A 25,027-nucleotide genomic window follows, 5' to 3' on the forward strand; every position below is an offset into this window, starting at 1 on the left:
TGAGAAATTGACAACTCCCAAACAGTGACATGTGGCACTGTCACTACCACGTGGCACGATGTCAGCTTGACACGTGGCAAAATTTTAATTTTTTTAAAAATTTTAAAAAAATTAATAAAAAATAAAAAAAAAATAAAAAAAATAAAAAAAAATTCAAAAAATTCAGAAGCTGACACGTGATACCCCATTTAACACCGTTACTCCACCATTAACAGAAAGGACTTGATTGGGTCAAATTTCCCAAAATAGGGACCAAATTAAGATAAAAAATAATTGAGGGACCAAATTCAAATTTTGCTACGAAAATGGAACTAAAAATATAATTTAACCTTATTTTAATTATTGTGGATCTGCAATGTAACTCAACAAAAGTTGCTACTATGTATGAAAACAGGATTCCAATATCTGCGTCAAAGTTGTTTGTTTCCATCAGATTTTGACTTACATTAAAAACTATTTTAACGAAAGAAAATTGGTGGTTCTCCTAGTTACTTTATCCGCACGTCACAACGCTCTTATTTTGAACTGTATCAATATTTTCTTAAAATATGTTATATGATTGTTGAATTCAAAAAATGAAAAACAAGATATTGTATGAGTGATTAGTATACGCGGGAATGGTGAGGTAGGGTACTAAGGTCCGTTGTAGCATTTTCACTTGCTAGGGTACCACTTCCTATTTTTTTGGATTGTATCGGTTGACAACTACGTAAAATATTATTTTGTTATAATACATTATTTACATTTATTATTATTATTATAATAATATAATATTTTATTATTAAAAATAGTTGTAGAGTATGTATTTAGAAAAGTGCACTGTCAAAGTAACTTTTTTCTATCTTTTCAGGTACCATTCACGAGGATGTTGTATAATGCAAAAGGTAATCCTAATAAGGTGAAAAAGAAAATAGACACCTAAATTTAAAAATATTTGTAAAAATATATATGAAAGATAGTAGCAATTTTTAGTTTGATTTTTTTTTCTTAAATATCTTTTTGGTCCTCATTTCCGTAGTGTTTGGTGCGGATGGTCCTTATTTTAATAAAATGTTTAAAATGATCATCATTTTTACCGAATATTTAAAATGATCTTCATTTTCACAATTCGTGTTTTATTTGGTCATTTTCTGTAATGCCATTTAAATCATTAACGGAGCATTGTACAAAGGTGACACGGTTTGTATTAGAGTATGTTACGTGTAGTGTACAAGTGTGATAATTAGATATTTGGAAATAAATAAGTGAGCTAGAGTTTTGGTAAGGAATGTTTGGGCAGTTGGTGAGTTTTGGTAATCTTGTTTCTCCATTCCCAATTGGTGTTGCTGCAATCTTCTTCTTCCTGCAATCCCATTATATAGGTATGTTACGGTCCCAATTTTCTTCCTTTACCTCTGGTTGTAATCGTTGGAGGCAACCGTGTTGTATCACTTCGTGCACTGTTGGTGGTTCAATGAGAAATTAATTAACCCCGATTTGTAGCTGCGGAAAGATGTCAGCTTTGAGGATGACAAGAACTCCAAAGAATATTGGTAAAAAATTTTGGTTACAAAGTGGTGGTTTCAATAATGTGGGCTGCAACTTTTTCAAATGGTGATGTTGATGAAAAGAATGTCACCATCATGACACAAATGAGGTAGATTAATGATTTGGAGAAGTCATTGAAGGTTGCTGAGAAGAGGCTGCAATTAGTAATAGGGTTCACTTGTGTTGTTATTGTATTATTCGTACTGTTATTATGTGTAATCTTTTAAAGTCCAATATGTTTTGTACTATTGTTAAATGAAGAAATGAATTAGTTTGATTATGTTGATATTAGTCCCAACATGTTCAAAATGACATCTTAATCTGAGTATTGAAGTAAGTGATATTGATCTAAGCTTGGGAAAATTAAATTGATCTAAGTCTGGAAGAAGTTAAATTCATAACCTTAATTCATCCTCATCAAAATGCACTCTATCAATGTTTGGCAAAAGTGAAATTGAACGAAGTTTAAGGAAAGTCAAAATGCAGTACATCAATAATGAATTCTACATTAGAAATTCCAAAAGACATTTGTAGCTGCTATTATGGTCTCCTCCTAATATGTAATTTCATCCTAAACTGCTAGGATGGTTCTTCTGGTGTTGGTAATGGTGCTATTTGACTCTCTACTTCATTCCTTGGTGGTTGAGTTGTTTGAGTTTCAGCAATTGGTGTATTCTCAACAGTTTGGGCATCTGGTGTAGTCTCAACATGTATTGCAGTCTGCTCATCCACTACAAATCGGGGTTAATCCATTTATCGTTGAACCACCAACAGTGCACGAAGTGATACAATACGGTTGCCTCCAACGATTACAACCAGAGGTACAGAGGAAGAAAATTGGGACCGTAACATACCTATATAATGGGATTGCAGGAAGAAGAAGATTGCAGTAACACCAATTGGGAATGAAGGAACAAGATTGCCAAAACTCACCAACTGCCCAAACATTCCTTACCAAAACCCTAACTCACTTATTTATCCTCAAATATCTAATTACCACACCTGTACAATACACGTAGCACACTCTAATACAAACCGTGCCACATGTACAATGCTCCGTTAATGATTTAAACAGCGTTACAGAAAATGACCAAATAAAACACAAATTGCGAAAATGAGGACCATTTTAAACATTCTGTAGAAGTGAGGACCATTTTAAACATTCTGTCAAAATGAGGACCATCCACAACAAACACTATGAAAATGAGGACAAAAAGGTATTTAAACTTTTTTTTAATACGTTATTGAACTTGTTTATTTTTATTTAATTTAATATTTAGATTTAGATTTTAATTTCTATTCATACCATACTTATAATAAGCATACAGTTTTTTTTTTAAGAGGACTCTGATATTCATGTGAAAAAGAACATTGAAACTAAGGAATAAGATTTGTTAACATACACAAAGCAAATGAATGTGCAACATTTTTCTACATTCAAATAGATTAAAAAAGGAAATAAGAGGAGTCAAAAAGTTGAAACTTAATTGCCGTCCTAATGCATTGTCTCATCTCACAAGTATAATAATGCGGCCAAAACCAGGAAGGAATCTTAGGCGTCCTCACTCCTATAGTTAACAAAGAAAACAGAAAAGAACACGCAGCTGCTAAATCCCAAAAGTATATGCAACTCCCACCCTTTTATAAATTCATAAATTATTATTTTATTATAAAAGGTCACCACCAAACGAGGTAAACAAATAAATAAAAATAAATTTTTAATAATTAAATTTTGACAATATTTTTTATATTTTAATGTGTCATTTTTTAAATGATCTATCATCTTTTATTTATTTATTTTTATATTTTAAAACCAATTAAAAAATATAACTTCATGTAAAATAAAATTGTCAAAATTTAATTCATAATGTATCATTATCCAAAAATAAAAGATGGCACCAGACAATACTTTTCTATCCCAAATCCCTTTCCGGTCATAAAAAGAAACTACACAGATAAAAAAACAACTTTTTTACGTTTACTTTATTAAATATCTTTTAAGTAATTTTTTATTTTTATATTTTAAAATCATCTAAAAAATATCAATTCAGATTATAAAAAAAATTTAAAACAATTTAATTATAAAAATATCATTATTATTGAAAGAAATACAATAAAGAAATGACTAAACCTAATCTAGATTTAAGAGAATAAACAAATCCCCATTCGATAATGGTTAGACTTTCACGCTTTTACATTATCACGAGCCTTTACAAACAATCAGACATTGTTCAAATGGGATTTTTGGATCATGTGCGCATGTACGGACATTAGAACTTTTTTTTTAAACTATCATTTCACACTATTTTTTACAATTCTTCACTCTCTTTTTATCTAAAAATATAAAAATTAATTTTGTTAAGACAATTTTATTTTTATAAAAATTATCAATTAGTAGTAAAATCATGTAAAAAAAAACATTTTCTCTCTCTATATATACTTATGGTTCTGATTTACCGTGCTAAAATAAATTAATTAAGTAGATAATTGTTATTCCAGTATAATATAAATTGTGGCTACTACCCACAATTTTGTAACATGCATGAAACTCCTAGCTTAGTGATATAAACCGAAAATTAATCAATTAATTAGTAACAGGTCTCTAAATATCAGCCAAAACATAGGAAACACAAACTAGCACTCATAATCGGTGCATTATTTCTATAACATTGCCACAAATTCTAAAGGAATGAATTATTATTACAGTACAACATTACGAATTAGAAAAAAACCCTTCAATCGAATGATGTGTTGTGCTTAAGCAACACCTCCTTAATTATTTTGTCCAAGTTTACGTATGAACTACCACCGGGTCTTGTAACCTCCTCTGCTTTCTTCTTCAGTTGCATCGTCTTTTCTCTCATCTTCTTTCCCTTCTCCCCAACCATCAACTCATTCACCACCTTCTCCACCTCTTCTCTCTTCGCACTGTTATCAATCTCAATCCCAATCTCCCACTCACTGCACATGTATCTACAGTTTGTTGCCTGATCTGCAAAAAATGGCCAACACAACATTGGTACCCCGGCACAAATACTCTCAGTGGTCGAGTTCCATCCACAGTGAGTCAAGAAACCACCAACCGAAGGATGGTTCAGCACTTTCTCCTGTGGACACCAGCTTGCTATCAGGCTTCTGTCTCTAGTTTCATTCACATACTCTGATGACAAAATCACGGAACCCCCACTCACAAGGTCTGGCCTAATGATCCACAAAAACGGTTTCTTGCTGTTTGCCAAACCCCAAGCAAACTCCAACATTTGCTCTGCAGTCATAACTGTGATGCTGCCAAAATTCACATAAACCACGCTTCCAGATTCTCTGGATTCAAGCCACTCAAGACACTCGGTGTTTTCCTTCCAGAGGCTGGAACCTAAAGACGCCAAGTGCTTTTGCGGACTTTGATTCAAAAGTAAAGGGAAAGGACCAATGGTGTAAACAGAAGGGAATATAGAGGAAGAGTAGATAGCATTCATTGCATCCCTTTCAAGTTCATCAAAAGAATTAAAAACAACAGCAGAACCGCTGGGAATTTTAGCAGTTTCTTCGATGAAAAAGTTTAACATTACATCATTTGGATCTGTTGTCCTCATAAAGTCCGGCAGGTCCTTCAGCCGATAATTTTCCAGACCTGGAATGCAGTCCACTTTGTTGTTTAAATATCCGTTTGTCAGATAACTCTCATCTGCATGCCATCATCACAAAGGCCAATGGCTGTCAGATACATTTATGAACACATTAAAATGTAATTTCTGTTTTAAGTTCCTTAAGATTCTAAGAAAATTGGTCTTTCTATTTTCTGAAACATGATCAATTTTGTTCCTCATCTGGTGACATAAACAGTCAAAAAATTCACCACAGTTCAAAAGTACGTGGATGAAGAAGTTAAAACAAGTTTTATCCTACAGATGCTAACTATATATTCAATGGATGAAGAACATAACTGTATACCTTTGAGGGGTACGATTCCTCTTTCAACGAGAGTACGATAGTGCATAAAAGACCAGAATGCAGCAGCACTGAGTGGGGAAAGGAGAAGGACAGGGATTCCAAGTTCTTGAGCCGCTTGAATAGGAAAAGAGACGAAACAGTCAGAAACCAAGCAGGTAACTGGGGGGTTGAGACCAGTAGTTGCAGAGTGGTTGAGTCTAGCAAGAAGTTGGCGAAAGGGTTGGAGGAAGTTCTTTCTGATAGAGTCACAGAGAGAGGGTATGTGTTGACTAACATCACCATCACCATCGTCATCCAGAGGAGGAAGACCATCTGGGATGGTTTCAAAGCGAAAATCTGGGAGACCCTGAAGGGCATTAGAACCCCTTGATTTGAGGTAACGTTTGTGGTTGTATTCAGTGTGGACAAAGGTTATGTGAAAGCCTTTGAGATGAAGCAACTTCGCTAGTTTGAACAAGGGATTTATATGTCCTTGAAGTGGATATGGAGTGAACACAGCGTGTGCCTTTCTCTCTGCAAAGCAACTCATGTTTGATCTTTCCATGAATAGAAATGAATGAGCTCTAGCAAGCACAAGTTCCCATTTAAGGGTTTCCAAGACCATATTTTATGGGATTGATTATTTTGGACGGATCTACATTTTTTTAATACTATTATTATTATTGAATGTGGAGGCTATCGGAAGAAGATGATTCATTGATATGAAATTTAATGAATGAGGACCATTATTAAGCTGTACATACTCATCTGCAACTTTGTCTTTCGTGAATCTGAAGCTGAGAGACAACCAATAATCTCTTATTAATGAATTAAATATGCCAAATGAGGACATAAGCCGAAGGCTTTTACTAAATCTTACGCCAAGATACAAACAATAAAATAATTACAACGCAGGGTCTTACGTAAACTGATTGATTTTTTTATAGTAATTATGCTGAAAGTCTGGAGTATATACAGAACGATTCTTCGTTTTTGGGTTAGTACATGATTCCTAAGTCCCCACTAATGGTTACATAGTAGCCTGTTAAGAGAATACAGAGATGTTATTTTAATGGGTTATATTTTTTCGTACATGGTTATAGTTATATTTATCGAGAGATTATGGTTCTATATGGTTATATTACATTAATTTTACACATAAAGTATTTGACACCATTTTTAACATAAAACCTTAAAGCAATATGGTTATGGGTCTTTATTCTTATATCGTGTTTAACTTTATCTATTTTATCTAAAGTGAAACTTTTGACTCACACTCGGACTATTCCCAATAATGTTTCCTCAGAAGTGAGTTTCATTGTAGTTCCATATGGTTATATGACATTAATCTTACATATATAAGTTATTTAATACCTTTTGTAATTCAAAATCTTAAGATAATGTGATTATGAATCTTTATTTTTATATCGTGTTTAACTTTATCTATTTTTTTGTAATATAAAAAATTTGAATCACACTTAATATTTCTGGATTAAGAGACACAGATTGTGAAGAATCTGTCATCGGTGTGGTTATGGACTTGAGTTCAACAAAGCTGAAAATTCTGCCACCAAAATCATTTCACACTACGGAAAGTTGGGCACCTAACATCTCATTATCATTTCTATTCTTTATTTTCTTTTTCTTCGCCATTATGTACTTCCTATCATACACTATTTATTGAGCTACATACACTTTTTATTTATTGAGCTACTACATTCCGGACATTCATATCTTATCTTACAGATATAATTTATCATTATTCATAGAGTAAGTTGGTTGAGATATAGAATAAATAACTATCACTAACCAATTGTTTGATTACAATATTATATAACTGAATAAAAAATAAATATAAACAATCAGAATATAAGTCTTAATAATTCGAAAATAATCTCTAATATATAAGTCTATACAATAATCATCTTTATCACATGGAGAATAACTTCCACTCACACTAATTCAATATTTATGTTTACTTGATCTTCATTCATGTGTGTCCATTTTTTTTTCTATAATATCAACAAATAAAAAACTATTATAATAATAATTAAATAAAAGAACATCTTTAAATTATAATTTAAAAAATTATTAAAAATATTATAATTTTATAATAAGTAGTTTTTATTTATTTTGTAGGTAATTTTTTTAATTATAGATAATTATTTTATTTAAAGTAACAATTGTTTAGAAAGCAAAATGGTAAGAATTTGTATATAGAAAAATAAATTCATTTGTTAATGTTATAGATTATGGACTTAATTAATTTTAAATCTCTTATAAATTTCAGTATTTTGAATTGAATATTTGTTAATTAGTTTGTTATTAAGTATTTTAAAAGTTTGTATAGAGCTGCTTAGACTTGATTGGGAAGATATAATTGTGCTCTGCAGAATCATGTTTTGTAGAATTATGCAAATTTGCTGAGGTTAAAGATGAGTTAGTTGAGCAAATCTAAAGTTAGAAGCTCATTGACTTGGAACATTACAACACATTTTCATATTTGCAAGGGAAAAATTTCTAGCTAGTCCCTCGCAAAACAATTTAACTAAAGATTAGTGAGAAAACATCGAGAACACTGAATTGTAGCTAAATTGTAAGTAGCTAATTAGTGAGGAAACTATTCCGTAGCTAATCCCTGACCAATATCTAATAAACTAGTTGCAACTAATCCCTAGCTAATCCTTAACCAATTGGTTGTAGTTAATCTCTAACAAAACTTTTGTAAACAAATCTCTAATAAAATATTTGTAACAAACCCCTAACAAATTAGTTATAACAAATTTTTAGCAAAATGTTTTTAATTAATTTTTATCAAACTCTTTGTAGTAAATTCCTATTAATGTGATTGCAGCAAATTTCTCACTAATTCGTAATAAAATGTTTGTAACAAATTCCAATATTCCTTTCGTAACAAATCTCACACTAATCTTATACTCTTATTATTTTTTTATACCTTATAACATATATTTAATTATCAATATCACATAAAAATATAATAAATTTAGCGAATTAATTCATATGAAACATGATAAATTTTCATCCATTCAAAATAGTCAAAATTAAAAATATAATAAAAATTTGTAATCATCACAAATGGAACTATCGTGAACATGCATGATTACATGAATTATTAGACTCCAACATTATAAAAAAGAAATAGCTTTCAATCAAGTGATGTCTTCTGCTTAAGCAACACCTCCTTGATTACTTTGTCGAAGTTCATGTATGAACGACCACCGGGTCTTGTTGCCTCCTCTGCTTTCTTCTTTAAGTGCATCGTCTTTTCTCTCGCCTTGTTTCCCTTCTCCCCTACCATCAATTCATTCACCACCTTCTCCACCTCCTCTCTCTTCGCATTGCTATCGATCTGAATCCCAATCTCCCACTCACTGCACATATATCTACAGTTTGTTGGCTGTTCTGCAAAAAATGGCCAGCACAGTGTTGGGACTCCAGCGCAAACACTTTCCATCGTCGAGTTCCATCCACAGTGAGTCAAGAAACCACCAACTGAAGGATGGTTCAGCACTTTCTCCTGTGGACACCAGCTTGCTATCAGGCTTCTGTCTCTAGTTTCATTCACATACTCTGATGACAAAATCACGGAACCACCCACCACAAGGTCGGGCCTAATGATCCACAGAAACGGTTTCTTGCTGTTGGCCAAACCCCAAGCAAACTCCAACATTTGCTCTGCGGACATCACTGTGATGCTGCCGAAATTCACATAAATAACAGATCCAGGATTCTTGGATTCAAGCCAATCAACACACTCCGTATTTTCCTTCCAAAGATTGTAACCTAAAGGTTCCAAGTGCTGATGTGGACTTTGATTTAGAAGTAAAGTGAACGGACCAATGGGATAAAGAGAAGGGAACATAGAGGATAGAGCATTCAGTACATCTTCCTCAAGGTCGTCAAAAGTGTTAAAAAGAAAGATCGAGTTTTTATCAACTGTATTTGCAAGTTCAATGAAAAACTGCAAAATTACATCATTTGGATCCGTTGTCCATAGGAAGTCAATCATGTCCTTCAGCCGAAAGTTCTCCATTCCAGGAATCCAGTCCACTTTGGAGTCCAAAAACCCGTTTGTCCGATAACTCTCGTCTGCATATCATAAACACAAAAGCTCCATCTATGAATTGATATTAGGGCAAATTGATTTTAGCGCGGACTAGAAAAATTCAATCCAATTCACTTTTTACTTCTTTATTTTTCTTTCATATATATATATATATATATATATATATATATATATATATACTTCTTTATGACAAAAAACTAAGATTCTGACATGATTTCTAGAAAAAGTTATCATAATAGTCAAATTGTAAGATGATTACAAAATTAGGTAAAAAGTTCGACCTGATGAAAAAGTAGTGCCCGACAGACAAAATTTGAACTTTTTAATCTACAAGTTATATTTGACTTACACCATTTTGTTCCGTATCTACTTTTTAGGGAAATTGTGCTTGATAAGCATACTTTGTATACTTTGTTTTGTAACTTTATTCTCTTTATGCTAAAGATGTACTTAACAACACGTGTTTAATAATCTATACATAAAGAGTTTAGGAACGAAAGTACATGTGTTGACACCAACCTTTGAGTGGTGTGAGACCTTTCTGGACCATAGTGGGAAAGTTCATGACAGACAACAGTGAACAGGCACTGGCAGGCCAACAGATAACGTTAGGGAGAGCAAATCGTTGGGCAGCTTGTGCAGTAAAGGGCATGCAACCGTCAGAAACTAAGCAAGTAAGTGGGGGAATGAGACCCTGAGATGAAGAATGGTTAAGTTTATGAAGAAGGTCGCAAAAGGGTTGAAGGAAGTTCTTTCGGATAGAGTCAAAAAGAGCGGGTACGGGCTGAGTAACATCATCATTCTCCAATGGAGGAAGTCCATCTGGGATGGCCTCAAAGCGAAAATCTGGTAGGCCATCGAGGGCATTGGCACCCCTTGATCTCAGCAACCGTTTGTAGTTGTACTCAGTGTGCACAAAGGTTATGTGAAAGCCTCTCAGGTGAAGCAGCTTCGCTATTTTTAACAACGGGGTTACATGGCCTTGTGCTGGATATGGAGTCACCACAGCGTGAGGCTTTCTATCTGACATGTAACTCATCTTCTTCTGTCAAGATGAGCAAAGACTTACATGTATCTTCACATAACACAAATCACAAATTTATAAACTTTCCAACGTGGTAACAGAATTGACAACCTTACCTTTTCACAACGACACCGAGAAAAGGACACACAATTTATGGACCTGCTGCTTCCGGCCAACTAACTCAACTAATATATGGCCAAGAAATGAAGGCTGTAGATAACTCTGCTGCTTTCATCAGTACAATTTCATGATTTTTGGAATTACATTTGAGGCTAGAGATATCTCCACAACTTGTATGTGCAACAAGTTGTGTATATTTTAAGTTTGCTAAAAACAAAGAAGCTTATATTTCGCTGTTAAAGATATTTTGGACAGAGATGTTTAATCTCATGACAAAAGTTAGACTTCATGTATACCAGTAGAAAGAAAGAGAAATGTTATCTTATAATAATCAGTTAACATCACTTAACATTTTCTTATGGTAATAGTCATTTAAAAAAAATAAAACTTAGTGATAATAATGAAGAGAGATAAATTAGAAAGTGTCACATTACGGAAATCATATCAGAATTCATTGGTGTATCATTACTATTGATTTTGTTTTTATTATTTTTCATGTATTATCTTTGTAGGATCTAACAGGAATCTTCTGGTGTCCCTTCTCTTAAAAAATTAAAAAGTTGACAAGACTTCTCCTTTCGTTGACGGTGGCGAGAGGAAATAATAGAAAAGAAAATGCCACATTCGTCTCTCTCCAAAGTTTCTAGGACATTCATGGGTGGAAAAAGTAATGTTGAGCATTGCGTGTTTCTTTCTTATACAGCCTTGTCTTATCTGACTGAGATTAAAATGATTTCAGGCAAAAAATACAAATCCTGGAGTAGAGATATGAACAACGTATCACTGGTAATGGATGGTGTATAGCCATTGCTAATGTTTGCACTCCCCAAGTTTCAATCTTACACGTATTCACCAGCCCTTACAAATTACTAATTAATGTCACCAAAATAATTTGAAGCAGTAGGGCTGAAAAATAATGCCAAAGAAGAATGGGTATGTCAGTCGATATGCCGGTAGTTTCATTTACAAGTTCATGTGCACACAGTAATGAAATATTAATGCTTGCACCCATATTTTTCTTACAAAGACCGGTATCTCCCTCCTTGGTTCTGTTAGGTTGCTCGATCTTCTCCATCATTTTGGGGTTTCGGTCTTCTTAGAGGTCCTGGAAATGTATATGTACAAGTATTGTAATAAATGCTGATAAAAAAATCTCAGGTACAATATTAATGGCCAGCCCTCCAAATATACAACTTATTATTTTAAGTAAAGTTAGCTAGAATCAACTGTCCACACTACCAACTCAGGTTACACAATTGGTTCACTATAAGACGAGTTAAAAAACATTAAATTAATAAAATTAATTTAATTAGATTGATTTTGGTAATCTACATCTACTATCACATATTAATAAGTAGATTCATTTATAAATATTTTATTTTTGTAATTTATCTTTTATATACATTATGGTACAATAAAATTGAATTGACTTTGATAGGTTCTTTTTTATGTTAATGAAATCAAAGTTTTTATTATTTAACTTTTCAAATATTATTGTAAGGATAATAATTTATATAATTTTGATAAATAAATAAATAAATTAAATATTTAAATTATTTAAATATTATTAAACTTATATAATTACAAATATTAAATAATTTTAATAAAAACTTTACGAAATGATAAAAATATTAATAAAACGTCGTAATTACGGATGAATAACTTTGAACTCATTTTGAACTTTTTTTAATAAAAGAAAACTAAATTTTTTTCAATAAAGAAATCTCAAAGTCGTGATAATTTGGAATTATTCTCATGTTAGAATCTATTCTATCATCTTTAACTAGGTCCTGGTAACTAAGAATATTGAAAAAAAAGATTTACTTAAATATTATAAATTTTTTTAATATATAAAAGTAAAAATAGCTATATTATAAACTTACTGTATTACCGGAGCAGCAAAATTAGCAACGCCACCATGTTTGTTGGACTTATCGGTCTTTTGTGGCAGAAGCCAACTCTACATTTCTAACAATAATCCAATATGCATATTTTGTATATTATAGTCTTTCTTGTTCTATTTACGTTTAGGAAGGTATTAAACCCAATCTAATCCACTGTGAAACTATCACCACCTCTTTTCTTCTTATTTCATCTCAGTCCCAAAAATTTTTTAAATCTTTTTTAAATATATGATATATATTATATATCGATTGAAATTAAATTAGATAAACTTTTTCGTTTTTATAAAATATAATATTTAATATCAATAAATAACAAAAAAATAAAAACATTTATTGAGATATGTCTTTTTCTTTTATTATTTTCTAAAATTTTTCATAGTATTTATTTTTCATTTTTGCTTGTCTTCCTTTTAATTTTAAAAATAAAAAAATTAGACACAAATTCAATTTTATTGTTATGTTCTCTTACTTTTTCTAAGATAAAAAAAATTCTCTTTTATCTCTTAATAAATTAGTTTAATATTTAATTTTTTTCTTCCCAAGAGTTTTTTTGTACATTTATTATTTTATAAATATAGAATGAAAAATTATATACTATCAATTTTTTCACAACTTACTTTTTTATTGTGATTTGATTATTATAATTTTTTCTATTAGTAATTTCAATTTTTTGAAAATTATTTTTTAATTTTAATTTTGTTTTTTTAAAATAGGTAGATGGATAAGAATAAAATAATAATTTTTTAAAAATTATAAAAGAAAATATACTCTTGCAAATGAAAACATTATAAATTTATTTATTTGCACATTTTCAAACATAATATTTATGTCTAATAGATTATAAGATCTCTTAAAGATTCAAAGAACTACACTTGAAAAAAAATTCATATTAATTATTTAGAATTTATTATATGAATTATTTTTTTAAATATAAAAAAATAATAATAAAATTAGAAAAATTTATTTAAAATAAATTTAACATCAAATATAACTTCAAAATATATCTCTTAAAGACATTTCAGTACTAATTAATATATATATATATATATATATATATATATATATATTAATTATTCATAAAAATACTAAATATATAAGTTTTAAAAATATAATTTTAGTCCTTCGAATTTTCTTTTTTACGAAATAGATTTGGTTTCTTTTTCCTATTTGATCTCATTTTCCAGTTGTTCATTATTACAATTTGGACGTAACGACAGTGTTAGTTTCTTATAGGAAAGAAAGATTTTAAATTAAATTTTTAAACAAACACAGAACTGTTAAATTGAAATTTATAAATAATTAAGTAAAGTAAAAGAGTTAAATAAAAAGAAAAAGAAAATAAAGTAGTAAAGAAGGAGGCCCAAGTCCTTTGGATCCGTCAGTGCAAACAAAGCCCACATGAATAAGTGGCTGCTCATAAAAAATTTTGGGGCTTTCTTTTGCACCTCCAAGCATTTTTTTTTCTGCACTTTCAAACATTTCTAAAATCTCAAAAATATCCTTCGACTATTTGAAGAAGCCATGTAGATCACATTTCCAAAATTGTTTATAGATGTCGACTTCCGGTAAAAGATACCAGGGGTGGCAATGCGGGTCGGTCCGACCCGTTTAGGTCCGGTTCGCAGAAGCCCCGCACAACACGGGTTGGCCTGTCCCATCCCGCATACTTTATGCGGGTTGCAAACACTGGCCCACCCCGCATATTTCTTGGGCCACGGGCTCGCAGGCTGGTTCGTTTTTTTTTTTTTTATGATAAATTTTCAATGTTTAAAAATTAGGAAACTTTAAGAAGTTTACAAAATTAAGTAAAGACTTTGGGAGAATTATATGATGAATTGATGATTCAACATTTTCATCATATTCATACTATGACATACACAATGTATTCTTTAAATTTTAGCACATTAAAAAATACATAATACTTGTATTTTCCAGTTATATAAGAACTTGGAATGTTAATGCAAGAGTTTATAAAAAAAATAATTAATATACACAAGTGCAAGTTTTTATTTCATTTTATGCATGCTGCAGGCCTATGCGGTCGGACACTAGATTGTAATATATATTAATGGAAGTTGAGATTTGTAATATATATATTTTGTCTTTTTTTTTAATTTATAGTTTTATTATTTAAATTTAAAATATGTTTAAATTTTATTTATTTTATAAGTATTTTTTAATTATTTGATTTATATTCGTTATATATTTTTTTGGTATTTATAAGTGCAAAATTTTCACCATATATCAATTTTTGGTTTTCATAAATATTTTTGTTGGAAGTTGATATTCGAAAGTAAATTTAACGGTGTGATATATGTATTTTTTTTAAAATGGTAAAAATATATTTTTAGATTTAAAAAAAATTTTGGAATTGCAGAAATAAAATTTTGAAGGTGTAGGAAGAAATTTCCAAGATTTTTGACTTTTAAGAGGGCAGCTTCTTTGCTGAAGTTTGATATATGGATAATGATATTGAAGAAGTTTCTAATTTGTAGATCGTATAATATGAAAGTTAAAAATTATTTTTAAATTATACAATTCAGAAATTAAAACTAATTTTTCGATTGTCTAAGTCAGAGATATTTTTTTTTTAATTCCTTCAAATTGGTGAAAATTATTTCTGGTTTTCAAATTGTATACCTCCTATGTATAATCCAAAAGTTATTCTTCAGTTCAAGAAAAAAAAAATAAAAACAGTTCTGATAATGAAAAAACAGCAATCCATTAAAGTCATGAAAGAAGTGTGAAAAAATGAAGATGGCGAAAGAAAAGGAGAAGAAAAAGGAAGGAGCGATGTGGGAGGGTGATGTTACACTATTTTGAAATCATGGAAGCTTAAACTCAACTTCATCCTTCACCAATGAAAGCCGCAGAGTTGAAAGTGGAGTCACTTGCGTGCATAGACTCCACCACTCTCTCTCACTCAGAGCTTCTCGCCCTTTCTCTCTCCTCTCTCTGCGCCTTCGACCTTCGCGCCACCAATGACCTCGTCACACCCAAGATCGACCCCGCGCTCTTCAACGAGAGCGCCGGCTCCCGCCGCCAGACCTACTCCCGCCCCCAGTCTTCCCCGACGGGCCGTCGCCGCCGCCTCGCCGGCCTACTGCCCGCCCCCAAACTCCCTCCCCTCCCCGCTCACGACCCCGAGAACGCTGAAAACCGCCTCATCATCGACTACCTCAAACAACTCATCCGAGAGGACCCCAAGTTCGACCAGGTCCACCTCGCTTCCCCTTCCCTTCCCCAACCTAACGTCAAGCGCAAGCGAGGCCGCAAGCCCAAGCTCAAACTCCACCTGGAAGACTGCTACCGCGGAATCGACATTCTTAACCGAAACGGCGTCGCCGTTGATCTCTCGCAGTTGGCCACCTCCCAAGACCCCTTCGCCGATGAGCTCAAGAGGCGCACAGAGGGTTTGAGCAAAGAAGAGGAGCTGTTAGGGTTTTTGAGGGATTTGCCTGGTCAGTGGGGGAGCCGTAGGAAGAAGCGCAGGATTGTTGATGCCGCGGACTTCGGCGATGTGTTGCCGCTCAGTTGGAAGATTCTTCTCGGTTTGAAGAGGAAGGACGGTCGTGCGTGGATCTATTGCCGCAGATACATTAGGTTTTGTTTCTTCTTCCTTCATCACTTGGTAACTTTCTTTTTCGTTGTAACTCTACTGTTCCTTAGTGCTTATCCTATAATTGGTATTCCGCCGTGCAGCCCTAGTGGACAGCACTTTGTGTCTTGCAAAGAGGTTTCTTCGTATTTACAGTCTCTTCTGGGTAATGGTGATGCGCAATCGCAAAGCAGTCGCAGGAGTGAAAATGTAGTGCAGGAACAGACAGTGCCTGCTGAAAATGTAAGTACACATTTTGTTGTTGTGGTTGATTTTGTTAAGGGTTTGGCTCTTGGAGCATTTATAGAGTACAAAGTGCACTTACAATTGACTAGAGAATCAGTGATTAAGTATTGTGATGAAACTGTATACGTGCTATTAAAAACCTTAGTTGCAATCTTAACAGTTGATTTTATCATTAAAGATTATTATTATTGCACTTTATCCTCTGAAGCGCTCATCCTCACATTAGAGGAGGCGAATCTGTTTGTTAAATGTTATTGTGAGATTTATGGGCTGTGTGTTTGTGCTGTAGTCTGCTGGTGTCACTCCTGAACGTCAAGATCATAGACAGATTGTTGCCGTGAACACGGAGGTGCCTGGATTGTTTGCGGGTGCTCATGAACGAGTCAAGGAGGTTGCGTTGTTGGGAATTGAAAATCTTGCAGATGTGCAGATTCAAGATCTGTTTGAATGTCGCAAGTGCAACATGAGTTTTGACGAGAAGGATTCGTACTTGCAGCACCTGTTGTCAGTTCACCAGAGGACGACAAGGCGGTACCGGCTTGGTTCGTCTGTTGGAGATGGAGTTATAATTAAAGATGGGAAGTTTGAGTGCCAGTTCTGCCATAAGGTGTTTCTAGAAAGGCGTCGCTACAATGGTCACGTGGGGATTCATGTTAGGAATTATGTGAGGAGAGTAGAAGATTCACCAGGTCAGATAAATGTCCTGAGGACAGATGACAAGTCTCCAGTCAGGGAGGACGTGCCTCTAAGGATATCTAAGATGGATGCCCTCATTGAAATTGCTCAAAACTCTATTATGGAGGGTTGTGTCACGGAACCCCATCATTTAGCTAAACTGAATGGGATTCCTGCTTCGGATATTGCTGTTGGTTATTTGGACCAAGATGGAAACTCTGAGTCTCCAATCAGTGAAAAGCAGATGGAAGATAGCTTGACTAAAAAAAATGTGGATCATCATGGAATGGATGGAAAGGTAGAGGAAGTTGATGATAACCATGTGATAGATGTAAAAATGGTTACTTTTCTTGATAACATGGGTTTTTTATCTGTAAATAAGCAAGATGTTAAAGCATCCGAGGCTTCTGAAGTAAAAGATGACGTGGAATTGACTATTGAGGAACTGGATCAATCTGGGATTGATTTGGATGGTGTTTCTGAAGTTCGTATACTTCCTTTATCTGAACTTAACATGATACCAGAATCTGAAAAGGGTGAAAATTCTGAATCTTCTAATGCTAAGGTTCAGTTTAAACCTGATGAAGGCATTAGTAACAAGAGTGAGTTGGAATTTGGTTTAAATTGCTTGAAGGATGTACCTGTTACCGTTAGCACTAATGTCCAAGAGATGGTAATGGTAGCTTCTGAAGAAAATGTGGTACATTCTAGGGCTTTTAACTCCACTATATCCACAGAACAACTTATGGATTGTTTGCCTGCATTCAGCTCTGATAAGGTATAAGGAATAACTACGGATGCCTTTATTTTAAGGATTCCATATATGTTGAAAAATTGAGGAGAATAGTCCTACATATATTATACCAAGCTCCTCTTAGAAAGTGATTGGTATGAGGTCACCTGTATGTGCATGCAAATGCATGACATGGCATGTGGACTACTGTGCTTATCCTCATTTGCGTCTCTGAATGTATTCTGGTTTTACTTTGTATTGAACCATTGCTGTAATTTTTTATTATTTACAATGCCCTTGGCACAAATTTCTAATTTTTCAACAACACGTGGTTTTAAGAACCAGTTTTGTCGTCTGGTCAATTATTGTTCCATAGTGATCATTGCACAATTGTTAATGCTCTTCTATGCAACACTAGCAGTATATATTTTTTTTCCATCCGTAACCATTTCACTTTAACCTGCTATATTGCTACACTAAGCAAATAGTCAGTCATTTGCTCTCAGCATTTGTATTTCCCTCTAAGGATAACATGATTTATAGAAGCATTCTTTCACTTTTTTATTAATTGTTGATTGAATAACAGGTCCATTCTTTCTGAACCCAATGCTGACTTTCAATGTTATGTAGTTTTAATTTCTTATTCTTATTATTCTGGCCTTCCATGTATTTTACATGGAGGAAAATACAAATCTGTTTATTTGAATTAGTTTGTTTTTGGGAGAGATGAAGGAATCGCAGGTGTAACCTGCCTTTAGTCCACAGATTAACAATATTTGCCCTGCCTTAGCCTGCCATGTCTTGTGCTGAAATTTGAGGAAGTTGAAATTGCTAGCTGATGACCATGTGCCTGTGCACTGTACATTTCTCAATGTTTTTTCTTTCTTCGGTTGAACTCATGCTAAAAGCTAGTTGTGGTGATTATTATAATCTAGAACGATTAACTGTAAATCTCTTATGAGCAATTAGCTACTACCCAGCCATGATAAGTCTCAACTGGTAGGTAGTGCTGAACTTTAACCTTGAAAAATTGTTGTTGTTGCTCATTGACAGGGAGGAAAACAGTTTTGCAGTCTTGACAATGAACATGATAACGTGAAGGGTCTCCAGGAATTGAGGTTTGATGAAATAGATAGTGTTGATTATGATTTTGCAAGGATTCAGGATTCTCCTTCTCTGCCTGCTGTATCAGCTGAATTGGCCAATAACACAGTGATGGAAGAGACATATTCGTCCTCAGTTCAGTTTGAATCACAGGAGGGTATGCTAAATATTGGTGACAGAGATCAGCTTACAACTGTGTGTGTATGGTGTGGAATAGAGTTTAACCATGACTCCGTCAATTCTGAAATACAACCAGATTCTGTTGGATTCATGTGTCCAGCTTGTAAAGCAAAAATCTCTGGTGTTGGACTGTGAATCACCAAATGCTGGCTGTCGATAGACTGGTAATTTCTGTTTCTCTGTAGATTAATAGTTTGATTAGAATTGTTTCCGTCATCCTATCCTATCTCTTAATTAGGATCGTCTAACCGAGAGATACTGTAGTCACTTAATTCTGAGGTGAGAGCACTATTTTAGTATTTTAAACTTGCTAATTTGGTTCTATAGTTACTCAAAAACTAATAACATAAAAATCTCATTGAACAGACCAAACCATAGAAATTGCAGTTATTAGAGGGGGAGAGGGGGAAGGGACTTAAATATACTTTATTCTTTTCAGAATGAATCTATAACGTATTTACTCTCGTTGTCGTTGTACTTGTCACACCTGTAGTGACAGGCAAAACCTTGTATCATAATTCGTGTCGACTTCAAATAGAGCTTCTAACTTTTGGTGCTGAATGATCTTCGAGAGACAGCAGAAGGAGGTGATGATGAACTAGAAGACAGCATTTGGGATGGAATACTTAATTTATTGTATTGTGGTTTTTATTCTTCACGTATGTTGTATTGTCGTACATTGTCCTGTTTGTTTTCTCTAATGCACACCGCTGCTGCAATAGTGCATGTCTTTAAATTTTGAATTTCCTACATAACTAGAGATTGTATTCCTAAATTACACCAAATCAATATATTTTTTTTATCTTAGTTTAAAAGGTGAAATTAGTACAATTATCTTGGTTTTAGTAGGATTGAGTTTAATTCTTTTAAGCAAAAATTCCTGTTCGAATTTTGAAAGAGAAATTGTGATTGAAAAAGGCGATCTTACTAAAAGTAAAAGCTGAATCAGAGTTCTTAGAAAATTAGTCACCAAAAAATGGATAAATCTTTCGTGCCCGAAAGATGATTATAAAAGAAGTTATAATCTACTGCACCTCATGAAAATAATTACAATTAAATGATGCAAAAAATGTATAATATTTATTTAAGTGATGCTTTTTGTTAGATCACCTGATCATTGATGTGAAATATCTATTCGTATGTCGGCAGCTATTTTTTATTAGTATTACTTTTAGTGAAATGTCTTTTTTCCGATCAGTTTTTCTATGTATATAACAAATGGCATAAATAATAGTGTAATGTTAAATTCATTGCTGTTAATGAATCAATTGTTTAACTTTTGCACGACATGCACGGCGTCGAGTGAAAGCGGGAGCTGATAATTGAAGTATTAAACGACTAGTAATTTGGTTGGATGTATCAAATGAATTTACTCTTGTTTGGGTGATAGAGAAAACGTGTGTGAAGACAATTTTTTTCAAAAATTGTCGAGAATTTATAATTTATTTTGATTCATTGAAATACTTTTGAAACTATAATGTAAATGTGGGTATGAGGTATCAAATATCGTAGATTCATGTTCTTCACTTTTTCTAATTTGTGGTGTTAAATTGTGCGTCCAAATATGTATAAAGAGAGATTTTTCTCATGAGAAATCTTGTGCGCACCTAAACCATATGCAGGTAGAAAAAGAATATGGAAAGGGGACGTAGTTGGGCAGGTAAAGAAATTATCAGAATCTGGTTCTTGATGATGTGTGCCGAGAATAATGGATAAAGCACGCACAAAGAGATGTGCCGTAGAGTTATATTTTTTCTATGATAATTTCATCTAAAATACTAATTTTGCTGTCTTTCTTCTTTTACGTTATTGATATTATCTCGTATTCAACTTGTGTTTTGGCAACAGAGTTGTCTCATCTTCAACTCAGAACCGTGAAAAAAGGTCAGTGTTTTCAACAGACAGTGGGAATGGATTCCTCTTTAGCTTATTTTTTATCAATTATAAAGTATGTAATGTTGATGCTAAGATTACTAGCTAATTATAAAAACAAGGGAAAAGCATGAACAAAGGTCAAAACTTTGCTGTCTTTTGTGTGTGTGTGTATATATCGTTCTTATTGGTTGCATGGTTGGTGAAGAAAACAAGTTTTCAAACCATGGATGGCAGAAATAAAACCAGAGCAAGGAGAAAGGGTGTTCCTTTTCCTTCAAACATTACTACAACTCGTTGCCTTGTTTCCACAAGGATTAATAGTTCAAAGCGTGTTGCGGAACACACATTTAGCTGCAGTGGTTGCAGACGCGAGTTTACATTAGCTAAAATTCCAGTTGCATACCGCTGCTACAATTGTGAAAGAGTAAGCAATTCACCTTCTTCGGTTTCTGAGCAATCAACCAAAGACCTTGGATCTTTCAAACATGATCATCAACCAAATAGTTATAACAGTAACACAAATGGAACTTTACCCAGAAGATTATCTCCTTCACCTAGTGTTTCCTTGTCCTTCTCCACGCCATGTCACAAACGTGCAGTTATATGCGGAGTTACATACGGGAAAAGGACATTCAAGCTCCGAGGAACCATTAACGATGTCAACAACATGAAAAGTCTATTGCTGGATATATTTAAATTCCCAAATGAATGCATACGTGTCCTCTCAGGTATCTCCTTTGGTCCTTTTCTGATTAGTATGTGAGTTTTATATGATCCACATCCATTTCAATTTTACTTTTTTTATGCTTCCTTTTTGCTTGAATGCATACAAAATTCAAGTAATATCTCAGCCATATCTACTTTCACATGATCTTGAACTTTCCAGAACTTGTAAATTTCAGAAGAAAAGAACGACCCGAATTTAATTCCAACAAAAAAGAACATTCTGGATTCCTTAATGTGGCTAGTGAGTGATTGCAAGTCAGAGGGGTCATTGGTGTTCTACTTCTCCGGACATGGTCTGCAACAACCAGAACAACAGAAAGGAGATGAAACTGATGGGCTTGATGAGACTATTTGTCCTGTTGATTTTCTGAGAGAGGGAATGATCACTGACAATGAAATCAATTCTATCATTGTTCGACCACTCAAGGAAGGTGTAAAACTTCATGCTATTATTGATGCTTGTCATAGTGGAACAACACTTGATCTTGTGTACATGTGGAAAAAAGAAAAGTAAATGCATTCATATCCAATGCTTTCTTTCGTTTAATTTTATGTTTCTATTCCAATTTGGTCTCTTTTGCATGCTTGCAGAGACATTTGGAAATGTAATGAAAACAGATCACCCCATAGTAAAGAGAAACAAACAAGTGGTGGAGTTGCGATTTGCCTCAGTGCTTGTGAAGATGGTCAGGTGGCTGCTGATACCGCAGTAAGAATCTTTGTTTTGTGTTTTCATATGACCCTTTGGTGAGATGCAATGCTATAAATTAATCTAGATGGAAGGGAAAGGTCGTGGGTTCGATCTCCTGCTAACAATGTCCAGACATAAAGTTAGTTTGATGAGTTTAAAAGGGAGAGTTGGAGAGGTTGTGTGTTTAACTCCTCTTATTAACAAAAACTAACAACTAATATTGACCGATAAAAAGAAAAACTAGGTTTACATCTTGAATTCTGAATCGTCACCTACATTTGCATGCAGGCTTTTGAAGACAAGTATAACGGTATTATGACCTATTTTTTCTCAAAAATAATCAGAGCTCATCCTCAAATAACATATGGCAGTTTACTGAAAAAGATACATGGGGAACTTGGACAGATCCACCAAAGCAGATTCTCTAACAGAGTCCTGAGACGAATGTTTCATCGGAAAATAGACCAGGTACGGTTCCATCTTCATTAGTTGCCATTGCTTTTTAAGTTTTAACAATCCAAGATTTTGTTTACCTCACATAAATGCAAGTTTTTTTGTCCCTAAGAGAGTGAAATGCCAGACATAATCCTCAAAAATCATGTTTTAGTAGATTTTATCCTTGCAATGTATAACATAAACTCAAACCATTCTAGAAATCTAGTATCTGGTTTTCTTTCATCCGAGCATTGTTGTCTGCACATTACATCAGGACATATACCAGTATGAAGTATGATTTGTTTTATGCTCAAAATTACATCTTCTATGATATATGAAAGAGTTGAATGCTATCTACTTGAAGCAGCATCAATAATTTAGACTTAAATAAGATGTATGATCAATTTGTTTTGAATGTATAATGTATGATAGTCTCAAGAACTTAAAACAAAATTATTGTATCATGTATTTGGTATCTAAAATGTTCTTTGAATATTAAAACAAAAACTCCTTGAGGGACTTAAAATTAAGTCTTTATATAAACGTTTCTTGTGTTTTCAACTCATCCAAAATTGTTACAGATCATAGTTGACAGTTTCTGAATGAAATTTAACATGGAATTGGATTCTTTTGTTTGGTGCATTGCAGGATCCTATCTTATCATCATCTGTAAATTTTGATATTGATAGAACACCATTTACTTTGTGAGCACTTATGATTGAAGACAATTCTCTCATTGGTTAATTGGTTGGTAAGGTCAGAACATGATATTAATGGCTATTCATCATAGCTGTCTCATGACAGAAGATATCATTCATGGTGAAATATGATTCTTCTGATACAATAAAATCTGTACTGACTTTAGGTTTGTTTCACTCTATCAATTTATACCTAAAAGGTGTAATAGTGACCTCTAATAACAGAGCTTTACTTGTAAAAGAAATAATATAATCAAGTTTTCAAGATTTTGATTTCTCACTCAAGTATTGTTAATAAATACCTTTTTACACTTTTTTTGTGGATCTAAATTTATTGAGCAATATAAATCACTGTTGTATGTTTGATTGAATATTTTAAATATTCTTAGTGTCTATGTTCTCTTATTTATGTTTGTTTTGTAGACATACACTGGTAACCATGTAAAGAACATTAAGAAGCAATGAATATAATTACACCCTCCTTCCCTCAAAACCAAGCTTGCAACTCACCGTAAACTTGGATGCCAATCACAGGATTGTAAAAAGTTTAAAAAATCATTATTTAAAATGCTATTAAAAAGTTATTTTTAAATAAAGAATCTTAAATAAAATTTGTATATATATAATTTTAAAAAAATTATAAAATTAATTTGATTATTTAAAATTAAAGAATTTTGTAAGTTATCTAAGAAAAACTCTTTTTAGCTCAATCTCAATTAAAATACTGTGACTCAAATTCAATTATGATGTCATCGGTTTGACCAAAGTTAAAACAAAATTAACTTAACATTATTTTTTTTTTCATTAATGTTGGTGAAAGTTTTTTTTTTAGATTAGATTTGATCATGGTTAATTTTGCATTATTAATGATGTCATTATTTGTTTTATCAGTACAGGTCATCTAAGCTGATATTAACTGGATGTTGTTGTCATTATCAGTAATGTTTTATCAATATAATCACAACTTCTTTTACGTTAATATCAATATATGTTCCTTTCAATTGATGTCATTTGGAATTATTATCAATGATACGTAGATTAATGTTATTTCTCGCCCAACCTTAATAATTATAATGATTTTCTCTATCAACATTAACATGGTCATTTTTTCAGTCAATGATAATTAAAAGATTTTATTGTTTCCGATAAAATTATTTCTCAATTAACATATGTTAATTAAAAGATTAGAAAATAAATTCAACTAGAAAGACTCAATATAATATAAAATAATAGTAGGAACGAAACAAATTAAATTTCTTAATGAACTTTAAATAAAATTTTCATTATTTATTAAATATTAAGGAAATAATATTTATAAACTAAACATTATTTATAAAATAATATAAAAAGTGGATGCAGTTTGAACACTTTAAAGAATCTAATTCTTGATAATGCAATGAGAATAAGATAATGGATAAAACATATGCCGAGGCAAAACTTCTACCTTCCACTCTATCTACACCATGTCCCTCAT

At 32.8% G+C, this 25,027-nt stretch overlaps 3 protein-coding genes and 1 pseudogene across 5 annotated transcripts; 2 read left to right on the top strand and 2 right to left on the bottom strand.

The window, feature by feature from the left end:
• Nucleotides 1-4,171: 4,171 nt before the first annotated feature.
• On the bottom strand, nt 4,172-6,097 carry LOC114187072 (7-deoxyloganetin glucosyltransferase-like). Its single transcript, XM_028075196.1, has 2 exons — nt 5,479-6,097; nt 4,172-5,212 (listed from the first exon to the last, which is right to left on the bottom strand). The coding sequence occupies exons 1-2, from the start codon at nt 6,080-6,082 to the stop codon at nt 4,263-4,265; spliced, it is 1,554 nt and encodes a 517-aa protein (XP_027930997.1). The 5' UTR covers nt 6,083-6,097; the 3' UTR covers nt 4,172-4,262.
• Nucleotides 6,098-8,473: 2,376 nt separating this feature from the next.
• Nucleotides 8,474-10,838, bottom strand: LOC114186798 (7-deoxyloganetin glucosyltransferase-like). Of its 2 annotated transcripts, XM_028074821.1 has the most exons (3): nt 10,685-10,838; nt 10,064-10,589; nt 8,474-9,567 (listed from the first exon to the last, which is right to left on the bottom strand). In XM_028074821.1, the coding sequence occupies exons 2-3, from the start codon at nt 10,581-10,583 to the stop codon at nt 8,624-8,626; spliced, it is 1,464 nt and encodes a 487-aa protein (XP_027930622.1). In that variant the 5' UTR covers nt 10,584-10,589; nt 10,685-10,838; the 3' UTR covers nt 8,474-8,623. The 2 variants fall into 2 exon arrangements, with proteins under 2 accessions (XP_027930622.1, XP_027930621.1); XM_028074820.1 differs by lacking the exon at nt 10,685-10,838 and having other exon boundaries at nt 10,064-10,651.
• Nucleotides 10,839-15,297: 4,459 nt separating this feature from the next.
• On the top strand, nt 15,298-19,935 carry LOC114187900 (annotated as a pseudogene).
• An 838-nt stretch (nt 19,936-20,773) lies between these two features.
• On the top strand, nt 20,774-23,846 carry LOC114187901 (metacaspase-3-like). 2 transcript variants are annotated; one of them, XM_028076307.1, is made up of 7 exons: nt 20,774-20,788; nt 20,977-21,012; nt 21,209-21,731; nt 21,906-22,239; nt 22,321-22,438; nt 22,709-22,888; nt 23,504-23,846. In XM_028076307.1, exons 3-7 carry the CDS (start codon nt 21,227-21,229, stop codon nt 23,561-23,563), a joined length of 1,197 nt encoding a protein of 398 aa, XP_027932108.1. In that variant the 5' UTR covers nt 20,774-20,788; nt 20,977-21,012; nt 21,209-21,226; the 3' UTR covers nt 23,564-23,846. The 2 variants fall into 2 exon arrangements, with proteins under 2 accessions (XP_027932108.1, XP_027932107.1); XM_028076306.1 differs by lacking the exons at nt 20,774-20,788; nt 20,977-21,012 and having other exon boundaries at nt 21,019-21,731.
• The last annotated feature ends 1,181 nt before the right edge of the window (nt 23,847-25,027 follow it).

This window comes from Vigna unguiculata, chromosome 6 (genome assembly GCF_004118075.2).
Source record: "Vigna unguiculata cultivar IT97K-499-35 chromosome 6, ASM411807v1, whole genome shotgun sequence".
NCBI lineage: Eukaryota > Viridiplantae > Streptophyta > Magnoliopsida > Fabales > Fabaceae > Vigna > Vigna unguiculata.

Bases quoted from the DNA above. Each gene is read 5' to 3' on its own strand.
- LOC114187901 (XM_028076306.1), top strand. From the start codon at position 21,131: ATGAACAAAGGTCAAAACTTTGCTGTCTTTTGTGTGTGTGTGTATATA. The intron at 22,439-22,708 runs GTAAGAATCTTT...ATTTGCATGCAG, and splicing joins AGGTGGCTGCTGATACCGCA to GCTTTTGAAGACAAGTATAA. The intron at 22,889-23,503 runs GTACGGTTCCAT...GGTGCATTGCAG, and splicing joins TTCATCGGAAAATAGACCAG to GATCCTATCTTATCATCATC.
- LOC114186798 (XM_028074821.1), bottom strand. From the start codon at position 10,583: ATGAGTTACATGTCAGATAGAAAGCCTCACGCTGTGGTGACTCCATAT. The intron at 9,568-10,063 runs GTTGGTGTCAAC...TATGATATGCAG, and splicing joins AGGTCTCACACCACTCAAAG to ACGAGAGTTATCGGACAAAC.
- LOC114187072 (XM_028075196.1), bottom strand. From the start codon at position 6,082: ATGGTCTTGGAAACCCTTAAATGGGAACTTGTGCTTGCTAGAGCTCAT. The intron at 5,213-5,478 runs GTATACAGTTAT...GATGGCATGCAG, and splicing joins AGGAATCGTACCCCTCAAAG to ATGAGAGTTATCTGACAAAC.